The following is a 15,525-nucleotide window of genomic DNA, read 5'->3' on the forward strand; positions in this document are numbered from 1 at the left end:
GCCTGGGGGTCAGCCCGTCAGCCTGTCCATGCAGAGGCAGCTGCGTGCCACGGTGTGCACAGAAGCAGATGTGCCCAGCTGCTTTGAGCCTATCAACATCACAGGCAGCCGGCTTCCCGCTCCTCTCCGGAGAGACGGCAGGAGACCCCGCTTCCATAACCCTGGAAACGCACACTGCCCTGTTCGGCCCATCCTCCACCCTCCAACAACGGACACCATCCCAGCAAAAAGCAGATGACAACTTGCCTCGTTAGTTCCCTGCCCCCCTCCCCAGCATAAGAGCTGCACGGCTGGCTGCCGGGAGAGTTTGGTTAGTAACTTTGGGGAGGAGGATACTGCATTTTGCAGACAGACAGACGCCGGTATCACAGACATACACAGATAAATAACTTACCTCCTCAAAAGTCATAGACCAACTACCGTTTTCAATCATAGGTACAAAAGACAATTGAAAAAAAAAAACAGAATATCCAATGAAATTGCACACCTACTAATACAGTTATGAAATGGCAATAACAGAAGCAGACACTTGTTAACGCTGTCATTTACTCTAAGTTCTCTGTCTGCAAACATTCGCTGGAAGAAAGTACACTTGAGGCAGCCAGTGGGCAAGTCTCAACCCAGCCAGACTAAGATTCAAACTCCTCCCCTGCACCCTGCCCTTCGCAGTCCGTGTGACGGCTGGAAGATGCTGTCTGCGGGACTATGGACAACTTGGGTGTGAGTTGTTTACACTGTGTTATTTCAGCCGGGTGGAAGGAACTTCCTCGTATGACAAGGTCGGAAACGTTGCAAAATAGTTCATTTTCGGGCAACAGACTGAAGTTGCTGGGCAGGGGAATGCTTCCAGCTGTCCTGTGAGTCTGAGGGCTGGAATGTGGGTGAAGCAGCACAAGAGACGGTGAACGTCATTTATTCCGTGATGAGAAGCCCGAGCAATGGGAACCGGCATTCGGAAGAAAATAAACAAAGCCTTACAGGAAAAAATGATGGGAAATGAGGCAGCTTCGTAAACTCTAGCTCAGTATTTGGGGTGTGTCATCTGCTACTTTAATGAATTCTTGGCACATGGTTTTAAAGTCATTTAAGGGTCAGGAGAAAATGTTTTCCTAAAAGACCCAGTGCAATTTTATTAGCAAAAACATACTCAACTCTCCCATGCTTTCGTTTGGGTAATTCTTTCAAGAGTTGATAATTAGGGCACCTGGGTGGCTCAGTGGTTAAGCCGCTGCCTTTGGCTCAGGTCATGATCTCGCTCAGGGTCCTGGGATCGAGTCCCGCATCGGGCTCTCTGCTCAGCAGGGAGCCTGCTTCCTCCTCTCTCTCACTCTGCCTGTCTCTCTGCCTACTTGTGATTTCTCTCTGTCAAATAAATAAATAAAATCTTTAAAAAAAAAAAAAGAGTTGATAATTAGCATCATCAGATTTTAGCAAACAGTTTTTTTGACATTCAAAGGCAAATGCCTACAGATTTAATGTTTAAATGTCTACATTCTTTGCAAATGAAGGTTTGAGAGAGAAAATCTGGATACTTGAAACATTTTATGCTCTTCCTTTACCCAATGTATCCAGTTTGATCTTTCTGGTAGAAATTTAAAAAAATTGAAATGTCAAACTAAAAACAAAATCTTGTTGGTAATAAGTAACTGGCAGTTGGCAAACCAGACTACAGTTCTCCTAGCATTTAAAAAACAGTCTTTGGTTATTTCCTAGCACTGGGGTCAACAAGCTTTAAATGTAAATGGCCAGACACAAAGTATTTTAGGCTTTGCAGGCATATGATCTTTGTTGAGATTACTCAAACTCTGCCACTGTTGTGCAAAAGCAGTCCTAGACAGCTGATAAGTAAACAATGGGTGTGGCTGCGTTCCAATAAAACTTTATTCACAAAACCAGGCAGCGGGCCCATTTGTCCTTCATGCCATAGTTCGCAGATACCCTGCTCTAGCATACAAATCAAATTTTTAAAAAAGCAATGGGTTACAGATGATGTCAAAACATGTCAGTGTGACATAATTTTCTCAGTAATGCTACTTACACAGGAAGCAAAATTTACTAAAACTTAAAAAAAAAAGACTAAAAATTGAATAAAAGTTTTGGAGAATTAATTCTGAAGATCATCAATAAACATACTTAGAATATGTGTAACATTCAAGCCTCTCTCAAGTGTTAAGTAAAACTCAGTGAACAGGCATCATCAAAAGCCACCTGCTCCTTCTTCCTAATTTGCTCAAGAATCCTCAATAGGGGTTAGCCTGCAACTTGAACCATCTTACAATAGTGAGTTCACTGGATTATCCACGATCAACAAGAGTGGTGGCCTTCTGAGGTCTATCACAACGTTATCACAGGCAGATAGAAACCATGCTCTTGACTATCAGTATTCATTAAAAGCATACTATTTCTTAAATGTAAATATTTCCAAAAACCAATGACAGTTTCTGTAATGAGGAAAATTAAAAATATGTAAATTTATTTTCATTGGTAGAAAAGAGTTTTCAAAGATAGCTTCACTTATTTTGACTTCCTGAGGAAGGAAAGACCCCACAGAGTAAGAAAAAGGGGAAGCCTTCCCACCCCACTCCCCAGGTAATCTGACAAAATTTAAACTTCTTTCACTTGACAATTTAAAAACAAAATGTGATGTCTGCTCTAAGTTATTTTATAGCTATAGAAGAATGGCAAATAATGTAAATCCAATTAAGCTTTACTTCAAATATTTTGCATTATTTTTGCCCAGTATAATTAAATAGCTTAATTTTAAATTACATACAGGGATAACTGCTCTACAAAAATTAGTATGTGTAAGACGAACTTTTTGCAAACTTAGAGGAATTACTCTCTTCCTGCCTGAATTACACTTCGATAAGAGAATTACTACTTCTAACCTCACCAAAGAAGTTAAACATTCTAAATTTAATTATACTAAATGTAGATAAGATACCTGAATTAGAAATGATGCGTAATACTATCTGTGTCCTGAACTCAAGAGAGTTTAAGCATTCCCGATTCTTTCTAGAATTTGCCTATCTAGAACAGGTAATAACATAATCTTCATTGCACTTTGGAAGACTCACTGAATTAATTAATTAGCTGTGCTTTCGAAGGTTTACCCCACATCTGTGCCAGTACTTAATTAAATAAGAAAAGCATACCATCTTCCAAAGGTAGAGATAGGCTGCAGTTCTCTAAAAGGTGCTGTCAACAGATTACATTAGTAGAAACTATCTTTCCCTAAATGGAGACAACTCAACTCCTTAAAACAGAAAACAGTATTACAATTTCTGAGGCCGGTAACTACTTCTTAGGGGCCTGACTACTAATTTTTATACTAAAACAGCTACACGTATTCCTGAATGCTTGTTTTCTGGGAGCTTGTATGAAAATGGAAATATACCAAGATGGATTTCTATAGACAAGTCTTTATCCTATGTTTCCCTTCATTTCAAATTAATTAATTTACAAACCAAAGTTTCAAGTAGATAAAAACTACCACACCAATTTGGCCAGGTCAAACTTAAGAAGGGACTTAGAATAAATGTTCTATATTCCTCTTCCAATAAAGTTTCCTTTTTGCGTCTTGAAACGTAGTCAAGAAGATTGGCAGAAAGAGCACACCAAATCCCGTAGGAAGCCATTACAGAGCTGATTTTCAAATGCAAATGTAAGCCAAGACCAGGTAGCCTGGTGTGTACACAAATTTATACAGTTCTACGTTTGTGTGCATCCATATTTATACATGAAAATGGATGTCACCCACTTACATTGGCCTTTCCCCTATAAATATGAATACACACAGGATTGACAATCATTAATTAGCTCCAAATCTGACAGAAGGTCTCCCTCCCACAAGTACGGCTTCTGCACAGGGTTCTCTTGCATGACTTGGAATTTATGAAAAGAAGACGGTGGGTTGGATGCCATTCCCCTTGAAACATTTTGCTTGGATCTCTTTTTTTTTTTTTGAGATATAACTCACATATTATGAATTTCACCTTATTAAAATGTACAAGTCAGTGGTTTTAGTACATTCACAACATTGTGCGACCATCACCACTGTCTTGTTCCAGAACGTTTTTGTGTTTAGGGTTCTAAAATTTACCAACATAATTCATCTCTTTCTTTGTGGTTGAGATTTAAGTGTTAGATACAGGGGAGTATAGTGACATCACTTGAAAACATAGATATCAGCATCTGTCACAAAATTAAAACACATACTTGGATAGATACAGCAAGAACGTGATGGCTCAGGGCTGCCTCTGCACTGCTGGGTCCTTCATCCCACCTCTGGCTTCCACGCAAGGGGCCTTTTTGTATGCCAAGGGAAACAGCATCAAACTGAAAAATCTCTTAGAATATTTTATTGTATGATGTTTCTGGGCTTTAAAAAAAAAAATTGACGCAACTTTCCTAACTCCCTTACCATCGAGTGAGCTCGGGGTAGACATGGCATTTTAAGTAGTACAGACCTTCACGGGGGAGGAGGGCTTGTTAGTGAACTGGTCTAAGTTCTGACTTGATGCCCACAAAGATCTTCCCAAGTTATTCTTAAGAATTTGTAGTCCAAGAATTTCCCAGTCCAAGATCTACGAATTATAATGTGCTCATTCCAGGGACACAGATCTTATTCTTAATAGGATTAAATTTAGAAGAGGCTGAGAGCTATTTCTTGAATACTTTCCTAACTTTAAGGTCATTATAATTGGTTTCTTAAACTAGGTATCGAGTATCTGAAAGAACAAGGCTGGTGATGGTTGGAAACTATGAAGCCAACTTTCACCTTGAAAATGTATTTAAGGACTATAACTTCACCACGTATATTCCCAATGTAAATGTTTAGACATTATTAAAAGGATACAGAAATACTAGATGTATGGACAAACTATTACAGTAAGATAAAAGAAATAGTTATAGAGCATATCTGATATGCGTAAGTTAAAAAGAGTATCTGTTTTCAAAACAAAACAAAAAAAGTTTAATTCTACTTTGATCCCACAGTAAAATGTGAACACTGTGTGGGAAGTACTCTTGAACAAATAATATGCACTGTACTGTTCACACGTATCTACTTCGATGTGAAAAGGATGCAAAACAGTACCAAATTCAGTCCCAGACTGATTTTAAATGTTTGATTTTAGTCTTTCGTTGCCTTCTCTTCTATTTCAAAGCACTCTTCCCAGATTTTATTTGTAATGATGTCAACTAAGATAATTAGAATGATTATCTACACAGTAGGAGGTCTTCATTTAGGATCCTTAAGAATATTTTTAAATTATCCTTCAAGCCTTCCTAAAGCAGCATGTGATAGGGGCTACATTAAAACTGGTTTTATTGAGGGGGTTGGTGGTGGTGGAAATGAGCCTCAAACCTTATTCTGTGAGTGCCTTGCGGGTTAGTAGGGATCTACCAGAGCAGTACATGGGCTCTTCTTATCAGTTCTTTCGCCCGTTCTAGAAATAAGCGGAGAGGCATATTGCTGTCAGGTTACTGAGGAGCAACCCTTGGGAGAAATGAGAAGATAAGCAAGGGACTGGTAGAACAGATCCACGTGGGGGGATGTTACTCTAGTAATAATACCTGGGTCATGGCAGGCAGCAGGCCTCAAAGGTCTAGTAACCACCATTTACTGAACAGCAGCTCCGTGCGAGCCGCTTCACACACGACATCCCTCATCTTCACAGGAGCCCTTTAAGGAGATATGTGAGCTCCTGCATGTTTTACAGATGAGGAAGAAGCATGATAACTAGTCCAGTGCTGAGTACCTTTAATACCTATCCCACACTGAACAATGGGCTAGGTATTAACCCCGCAATGTGTTTAACAAATCCTGTGTTTTGGGGTTTTTTTTCCTGGAAAGGCAAGATTTGAACTCAGGTCCGACTATAAAATCTGCATATTCCTGCCATGTCCCACTCTGCTCCACAGAAGAGAAAAGAGGTACTATGACTCCAGCCGCCCCTGGTGACTTCTCTGACCACTCAAGTTACAAGAGCAGCAGTCATCCCACTGTGGGGCTTTCATGAACAATGCCACCTCAGTACTTTTCCTGGAAGGATATTTTAGCATTGGTGGTGCTCAGTGTGAAAACAGAATATTCTCTAATCCCAGGGTTACTGATGTGAAGACAGAGGGAATCGTTAGGCATCTGCAGGAATCTGAGGAATTAAAACATGTTCAAGGGAGACGATAATATGTCAGCTGGAAAAAATAAGTTCAAAATCAGTGTTTTCGCAGCACTGCATCATGGGAACAGCATTAGTAACTACCACTGAAGAGATCTATTCACGTGAATGGCCCATTTTTTTTTTTTAATACTACAGTTAACTAGGATATTAAACTGAAATCAGGTTTGATTCCGAAACTGCAAACTGTACTGAAATGTCACTGTCACTCAGATTTGTGGAAATAAATGTTGCAACAAACACCATTACTGTGCTCCATTAACCTTTGTGGGCTTTATTTTTCCTTCCAAATGAGTTTGTATGTTTAACAGTCGCTACAGAAAGAGGAAAGTCTGAAACATTCTGGTGCCAGGCTTGGAACAGTTCACCTGCTAAAAGTCTTTGTGGCCATGACCGTGCACAGCTAACACAGTCCTTTGCCACTTGCCTTGTTTTTTCATTTTTGAAAGCAGTTGATAGCCACTTTCTCTCTTTCCTTTTCCCTCTCTTTCTCTCAGCTTCTTATGAAGATTCCAAGTAAAAATGCAACAGGTGGAGTTACCTACAAATATACAAACTGAAAGAAAAGAAATATTATGGTTGGCGACTCAAGAGTTTCTTGAAATGAAAACATACCTGGACATTAATCATGGTCAGGGAGCGTCTGAGTCAAGCAAGAAGGAAGGTGGGGGTGAACGGGCCACTACTGTTCCTTCAGGGTACAGAAGGCACTTGGTTCTCATGGGTGACCCACGCCTCCCCTACCTTGTATCTATCCATTGGGTCTTCCTGCTGCAGCTGACTCTCCCGCATCGTCTGATACTCTTTCTCATATTTCTTCAGTTTCTTGGTTGGTACCTACAGGGATTAGAAGAGAAGCATGTTAGACAAGGATGTGATTTGGGAAAACACTTTTTGATACAGTGGCCAATTAAGTCTCTAGCATTCTAAGGGCGCACACCCAACACCAAGTCGCGGGGAAGGTCTAGATCTGAGATCAGGGTCTGCCAACTTTTTCTGCCAAGGCCTAGATGGTGTATTGTAGGCTCTGTGGGCCCCACAGTCTAGGTCACAGCTACTCCACTCTGGTGTCACTGCAGACAAGTGGCTGTCATTAGTAATACGTAAACAGATCAGAGTGGTCATGTTCCATGAAACTTTATAAACGTCCATTGCTGTGCTGCAACACGCTGTTTCTTGTAAGTATTGAACAGTGCTATTAATTCTAACTAGTTTTCAGTAAAATTCATTCATAGTCTTCCACCATGTTGAAAAGGAAAATTATTTTATAAAAGGAAAAAACTTAGCAACAAAAATATTTTTAAATAGAGTCAGTATACTGTACCCCAGAGAAAGAAGATTCTACAGACTGTCACTGAAACTCCCTACAAAACAACAGAATCGCTGTGCTGCATGGGGTAATAGATCATCTAAACGACTCATCTATTTCTTACCAAAATTGTGTCATCTTTAAAAGACAGCAGTCTACTGTTTTATGGAGAAAAAAAAAGACAAAGATTTACACAATCTTAGAATTCTAAAAATAAACTAATAAGAGTAACACAGAATAAAGGTCCAAGAATTTGGCCCTAGACAGATCAGGGTCTGAACATCTCCTATTTTTTTCTTTTCATTAACTATGAAACCTCTTGGCAGATCAGTACTTAACCTCTCTTAGCCTGAGTTTCCTCATCTGTAAAATGGCAGGCAAACCAATTTCTGCTTCATAATGGCTGTCACGTGAATTAAATGTTATAAACAGGCGAAGTATCTAAAATACTGCCCGTTTCCTGGAAATTTTTTTTAAAAAGCATTCAATAAAATTAACATATTATCATCAGTGATCCGTGTTAATAGATTAAGTCCACTTCTAGGCTTTCCTTGGATAATCAAAATTATATAATTCCTTTCAACATGAAAATCTTTATTTAATGTTTAGGTGCTAAAGTAAGTGACTTGAAATGAGGAGAACGTTTATCTAATTTTTTAAAAGACAACAGATGTGTTATTTTGCTGGATTCTTGGGGACTTGAAGGTAAAGATGTGTTGATGCTTAGTAACCATTGTCATGAGACCTACCTAAGTCATCGGTCCACAGGAGGCTCTGAACAGACTGTTTCTTGTCAAGGACAAGATTTGGTATTTAGAAAACATAATATGTGCATAAGAATCTGGCCAGAGAATTTGTTCAATAAAAAGCAAAGATGCCATGTGTCATGCCCCTTCATATTCTAATGACTCTGCTCTTCCATCCAGGTGCATTCTAAGGTCCTGGAATTACCTGCTTCTCACCAAAACGGGGAAATTCACAAACTCATTCCCAACTGGAGACTGTGGCAATCACTCCACAACCACATAATGGCAACACTCATCTGGCCGAAGGGGCGTCTCTCCAGTGAAACAAGAAGGACGGACGGTTTTCAGGACGTAACTGACCGCCCAACATGGTCATGAGAAAGTAACTTCTCATTAACCATCTCCAGAGACCTTCACCAGTGCATAGGGAGGAACCCGCGTGCAAAAGCCCACCTGTGGGCCTCACGATCATCAGACAGACCAGGAAAATAAATACACGTGGTCATGTGACAACAGAACAGGAGCAACATTACTTCTTCTTGACTTTACTAGGGGGGCCTCAGTTTCTTCCAGCTGTCTTTTCTCCGTGTGTATTCGTCATTTGCTCGGAAAACCAAAAACACTCTTTTTTTTTTTTTTTTTTTTTTTAAATTTTATCTATTTACCTGACAGAGATCACAAGTAGACAGAGAGGCAGGCAGAGAGAGAGAAGGGGAAGCAGGCTCCCTGCTGAGCAAAAAGCCTGATGCGGGGCTCGCTCTCAGGACCCTGAGATCATGTCCTGAGCCAAAGGCAGAGGCTTTAACCCACTGAGCCACCCAGGCACCCAACCAAAAACACTCTTAAGATGAAGTGGTTTGAGTTCCTAGCACTAAAGGAGCCCTGAGCTGAGGACAAAGGGAAAAAGTCTCAGAGGCTATGCAGGAACAAGTGTTTCCAAGGCATTCCTAAGAACAGGATCGAGGGAGAAGTGAGTACTGTGCGGAGGCTACTGTGAAGCCATTTATCAGACCGGAAGTAGGTCGGCATCCCTGCAACGGACGCGGGCCCTGAGCAGTACACCAGGCTGGACATCGGTCCTGTGTGGGAGTATTTTCTACTGGCTCTAAAATGGACCCATTCAGCAATGACTGCATTATACACTGCAACCTTATTTCTAGAGAATTTCTTCTAAAACCATATTTTTAAAATTCGAAGTGTTACAGAATTTTTTTTCCATGTAAAAAAAGGTCCTTTAAAAGTCAATCTTGCTACTTATGTTAAGAGGTTCCTTTCAATGTGAAATTTTTTAAAAAATGCATTAAACACCCTCAATACGCTAATCCTTTCCCATCTGGCTGAGATGCTAGGATGTTTGGCTTCATCTTGTTCAGGGAAACAGCACAGGTTCCCAGAACAATATGTTGCTAGGAAACCTGCCAAGCTTATTTATCTTGTGCTGTGGGGTGACACTGAGCATCCACCCGTGATTGGCACAAAGTGAGGGGGGCGAGAGGGAAGGGGGACGGTGAGCTGATATGAAACTGTTATTTATGAGATAATCAAAGAACATAGGCTGTCATGGTATTTAAAACTGTATTTCAGGACAAAACTGATTTTATTTTAGGAACTGTAATATTGAGCTTGAAATGTTTCTTAGTGGAGCAAGAAATAAAATACCTCTTTAGTACGTAGTTTTAATTAAAAGAACAGAAAGCCATTAAGAATCACTAGAATTGACCCAATTATTATCTCAAGAGTAATACAGGTATGTCTCCCCTTAAGTTAAATATTTTTAATATAACTGTGCACTTGAAGAATCACTGATCCTTTCAAATGTTTACCTAACTGGGGGTGAGGGAGCTTCTTCCAATACACTGTCCAACCTCTACTCACCCAATACCTCCTATTTGACTAAATTCAGGAAATGTACTCAAAGAATCCACAATTATTTGATAAGTGCAACTGAAAACGAGCATTCACCAACTCAAAATGGTATTTATTAAAAACAAACAACCCCAAAAGAGGAAAAACTCTGGGAAGACAATCCCCAGTAAGTATGATAGCAATCATTTTAAATAATCAGCCAAGACCTGACATTTTGGACATGACAACTACATTTGAGGAAGTCAGCATTTAAAACAGAAGCAGTGTTTTAATGTTTTGAATATTTCACGGTATTTAGATTATTTCGCAATATGTTTAATCCTGACATTTAAATTCGTAACATAACCATTTACTTAGAATTTGTAAACTGGAGCTGGAAGGACCTTTGGAAATTGTCTGTTGGGTATGATCCCTGTCTTCAGAATGAGAAAAGTGAACCCAACATGGCTGAGAACACTGAAGTGAGACGCCCTTAGTGGCAGAGTGATCTGGGATTATCCAGAATATCTGGAATATGGGTGGGTCCACGGTCTCCCTGGCCTGTACTCCCTTCTGGTACTGGGCTGTCAAGAGAAGTGTATTTCCCAATATTCCTTTAGTCATGTGAATGCCATTTTCATTTTTTTCCTCTGCCATATCCAAACACATTTTTCTATGATTTTTCCTGAAATCAACTGATTTTCGTACACAATTTTACAAGAAAAATATTTTGGAAGCAAGAGTCGATACAGACAACTATGGCAGACAAAAAAAAATGCCCTCCCCTGATGTCTGCATCCTAATGCCCAGAACCTCTGAATATGCTTCCTTCCATGGCAAAATGGATTCTGCAGACGTGCTTGAGATTCAGGACCTCGAGATGAGGAAATGATCTTGGGACTTTCTGAATGGGCCCAACAAAATCCTACAAGTCATTAAAAGAGGAGAACTTTGGGGCAGGTGGGTTAAGCACTGGCCTTCAGCTCAGGTCATGATCCCAAGGTCGTGGGATTGAGCCCAATTCTTTGGACTCCCTGCTCAGCAGGGAGACTGCTTCTCCCATTCCTTCTCCCTGTCCTCCACCCTCGTTCTCGTGTTCTCTCTCTCTCTCCTTTTCTCTTTCTCTCAAATAAATGAAATGTAAGGAAAAAAAAAAAAGAGGACAACTTCTCCAGATTTCAGTCAGAGGAGATGTGACGACTGAAGAAAAGCCAACGAAATTCGATGTTGCTGGCGTTTTAGATGGGGGAGGAAGTGAATGTGGGGAGCCTCCAGAAGCTGGAAAAGGTGAGAAGAGCCTTCAGACAGGAGCGTGGCCCGCTGACCCCTTCATGTTAGCCCTGATGAAACCGGTCAGATTTCTAACCTATAGAACTGTCAAATAATAAATGTATAAAGCTCTTCGAAGCCTCTAAATCTGTAGTTATTTGTTGAGGTAACAAAAGGAAACGAACCTAATAACATATTATAAATCATAACTATCAATTAAATTACCAAATGTTTACAAACAAAACTCAGTTCAAAGTCTTCATACTTTTGCTGAAAGCAAGATAAAAAAAAACTTCTGCCCCCTTCACTTTACAACCAACTGCAAATTATGTCAATGTGAAATAACCTGGATACTGTCAGCTCTGGTGTTAACCAACAAGCACAACAGCAGTAAGCAGAAGATAAAAACAACTCCATCTCAGCCAGTGTGTGGATTCATTCAGTCCCTTCCTGGCTTCTCCCTCTTACCACTAAATGGTAACTAGTTGTGGCATTTCTTAAACTGTACTTGGTTTTTGCTAAGGATCGGCACAATGTCCTCTAATATTTTCTACTACATTTTATCATATTCCATTTTTAAAATGCCTATTCAGACCTTCTAAGACAATTTCACGAGCAGGACTTGAAGGACATGCACTCAATCAAGGAGGCTTTTTCATCGACTCCCCTGATGCTCATACTCACGGGGCTGTCATACTGAATCACTAGGGAGGCTCCCTTAATGCCTGTCCTGGTCACCAATGCAGTCACCTGCCTGCATTTTCACCACTTTCACCTGTCTGATGAAAGTGGGTCCTATTAGGCTGTTACCAGGAAATACACAGACAAGAGCTTTAGGAACTTCAGGGAAAGGGGCGGCGGGGGGGGGGGGGGGTGGTGGTTCAGGGAGTGGCAAGAGAAGCTCCACGATGACCCTGGGTAACAGGCAAGGAGAAAGCACAGTAGCTGCTAATTTGCTTTATTCTTTCTCTCCAAGTTCACCATGCCATCATGCCGGCCTCAGTCGGAGATGTGGGAGAGGAAGACTGAGGAATATGCTCAACTTTCTTTTCCTATGCCCTCCCTCTTTTCATCTAAAGCATGAGTTTTTTTTTAATATAGGACTCTGATAGAATGAAAATATGTGTGTATAGTTTTTTGTTGTATATCAATTACTTTTTGGTGAACTTGCCTTAAGAATCTTTATCTCACTAATGATACCTAGTTGGGTTATCGCCTTATTTTTACTCTTAGGACACTGAGTACTCCTTACTAATACTTGAATGTCATGTGCCTTAGTTATTTTTAATAAAACATACTTCTTCTCTTACATACATGATTTGGTTAGGCTTCCTGATTATCAGATGTGATCTTTATACATTAAAGAGTTTAGATGTCTTTTAAAACAGCACAGATCTTAAACTCTGGATTATAACTAAAGCTGTAACAGAACTCTGAAACAACCCATCATATTAACCTAAGGGAAAGCTACACACAGACAAGAGGAAAATGACACAGCACAGCTGAAGGTACCTGTGGAGAGTTTTCGACCTGGTCTGCAATCTGCGCTGTATATGGCATGATTTGGGACATATGCTGGTCTTATGGAACAGTGCATCAATTCTGTGAAAAGTAGATTCCGAATTTAACTAGAGAAAAGAATCTAGGAGCTACTAGTGCTTCTTAAGTTGGGAGTACTACTGGCATTTTGGGTGGGATGATTTGGAGTTGCATTAGAACCCCTGCTGGCATCTCTTCTGAGCCCCTAGTATCCTTGCCCATTTATAATGTCACCTGTTAAATGTGGGTAGTGTCCTCTGGTCATTGGTACAATGAAGATGCCCATACGACTTTTCAAAGATGGAGGGGAGGGCGCTAGGGGATGGGAGACAGGAAGGGTAGCCACTCGAGAAAAAGTGGGAGTGGGGTCTGTGCAGAAAACCTCTGCGTGGTGCTGTCCGGAGAGACAGGCGGAGGCCCGCCCGCACGGGAGGGCTTCAGCCCCACTGCGCATGCTCCCACGCCGCTTCCTTCCCTTCTGTGTTGGAGCAACGGTAATTGGCACAAAGAGAAACAGAGAGCCTGCATGTCAAAGAATTCCCTACCAGGGTTAAGGCTGTAATTTAGAAAATTACATATTTAAGCCTCTCAACAACTCTGTGAGGTATTATTCGGATTTTATACATAAGAAGACTGAAGAGAGGTAGCTTTCCGAGGTCACGGGGCTAGTAAAGACAGGCACAGACGCGGGACCCAGGCCCCCAAGCCCCCCCCAGCCTCTGTCCTCTTGGACCACTTCGCTCTCCTGCCTGGACCGCGAAGGTAGAGCGTCTCAAGAAGCTGACATCCAGGTGCGGTGCCGAGTATGTGTCTAATGAGTGCGGGGAAAGGCTTATCAGTGCATACAGTTATAAAAGGTCAAGAAGAAATTTGTTGGGAGGCGGGGAGGAGCTCCTCGGGGAGGAGCATTTTCATTATGACTGGTTTATGTCAGCTTTCTTGCCCAGTTAAAAAATCGAATTTCCCCTGTGCTGAATTTTAACAAGGGGCTAGTCCCTTGTCAGAGCTATTATTCAAAACTTGGTGAATCTGCTTCTCTATTTCAAAAATAAAAGATACAAAAATTATTTGTTAATGGATGCAAATGCTGACAAAGTAGATCACTTTAAAAAACAAACAAACAAACAAACAAAAACCGCTGCCAAGATCAGTTTAATATTTTCCTGATGGTCAGGAGTCTGAGAGCCTAAAAATTAATAAGCCAAAGGTACTAGAAATCATGTATTGCTCTTCCTCACTTCAGATAATTTCTTAGGAAGAATATAAATGATCCCATTTTAATATATTAATCAGATAACTCTGGCACCATATTTCTTGGTGATTTGGAGTTGTAGGGGGCTGAGGGTTTCCAGCTCAGAATCAGTTCTGCAATGGCCTATCAAGATCTGGATAGAAAATGGATCAGTGGCGAACAAAACTGAAGTAGCCTCAATTCTTTGGAAGAAAGAGCTGGGAGCGAGTCCAGCGAAGAAGAGGGGCCATGTCCTATTAGGGCTCACTTAATCCTCTTCCCAATGTTCAGCGAGAGAAGCTACTTTGACACTTCTTGAGCTTTTAGCAGTAGGAGGAGGGGAGCATAGTCAGGGATACTTAGCTCCATGAGACTGGGTGGGGCAACTTTCAGAGTCCGTGAGAACCTATTAACGATTATTAATTGTATTCTTTTTAAATTGAGATATAGTTGGCATAAACCTAAGTTTCACGTGTATGATATATGGATTCAGTATTTGTAGATATTAAATGATATGATGATCACCTCATTAAGTCTAGGTAATATTGTCGTCTATAGAGTTACAAAAATTATTTTTACGTGATGAGAACTTGGGAGATTTACTCTTAGGTTAGGAAGTTTCAAATGTGCAATGCGGGGGGCGCCTGGGTGACTCAGTGGTTAAGCCGCTGCCTTCGGCTCAGGTCATGATCTCAGAGTCCTGGGATCGAGTCCCGCATCGGGCTCTCTGCTTGGCGGAGAGCCTGCTTCCCTCTCTCTCTCTGGCTGCCTCTCCATCTACTTGTGATTTCTCTCTGTCAAATTAATAAATAAAATCTTTAAAAAAAAATGTGCAATGCGGCATTTTTTTTTTAAGATTTTTTAATTTATTTGTTTGACAGATAGAGATCACAGGTAGGCAGAGAGAAAGAGAGAGAGAGAGGGAGGAGGAAGCAGGCTCCCTGCTGAGCAGAGAGCCCGATATAGGGCTCGATCCCAGGACCCTGTGACCATGACCCGAGCCGAAGGCAGAGGCTTTAACCCACTGAGCCACCCAGGTGCCCCTGCAATGCGGCATTATTAACTACACTTGCCATGCTGTGCGTTACTTCCCCTGAGGACTTATTTTCTAAGTGGGAGTTTGCACCTTGTGACCCCCTGTACTCATTTCACCCCCCCCACCCAACCCCCACCCCTGCAAGTTGTACTCTAGTAAGGAATGCAATGGCTTAAGGGGGCGGGGACAAGGAAAGTACTTACCTCTTGGAACACTAACATAACTCCTAAGGCTTACAGACATCAAGTTACTCAGCATTCTCTTGCCGAATCCACACACTACATACAGTCTGCAGTGCTGCCTTTGCTACATCTCATCCAGCACGTTTGGCTTTCCAATTACTCCAGCCTAATGGTGCACACACCCGT

At 41.2% G+C, this 15,525-nt stretch overlaps 1 protein-coding gene across 9 annotated transcripts in view; it reads right to left on the reverse strand.

Annotated features, from left to right (window-relative positions):
• Positions 1-15,525, reverse strand: part of RABGAP1L (RAB GTPase activating protein 1 like) — a 776,623-nt gene that overhangs the window by 28,435 nt on the left and 732,663 nt on the right. For 6 of the 9 annotated variants that reach the window (XM_059146060.1, XM_059146061.1, XM_059146069.1 and 3 more), the window contains one exon: positions 6,927-7,019. In XM_059146060.1, coding sequence (XP_059002043.1) covers positions 6,927-7,019 — 93 coding nt within the window. Of the gene's footprint in view, positions 1-394; positions 1,171-6,431; positions 6,739-6,926; positions 7,020-15,525 lie in introns of those variants that run through there. The other 3 variants (XM_059146062.1, XM_059146075.1, XM_059146074.1) reach the window with 2 other exon arrangements.

This window comes from Mustela lutreola, chromosome 14 (assembly GCF_030435805.1).
Source record: "Mustela lutreola isolate mMusLut2 chromosome 14, mMusLut2.pri, whole genome shotgun sequence".
Taxonomy (NCBI): Eukaryota; Metazoa; Chordata; class Mammalia; order Carnivora; family Mustelidae; genus Mustela; species Mustela lutreola.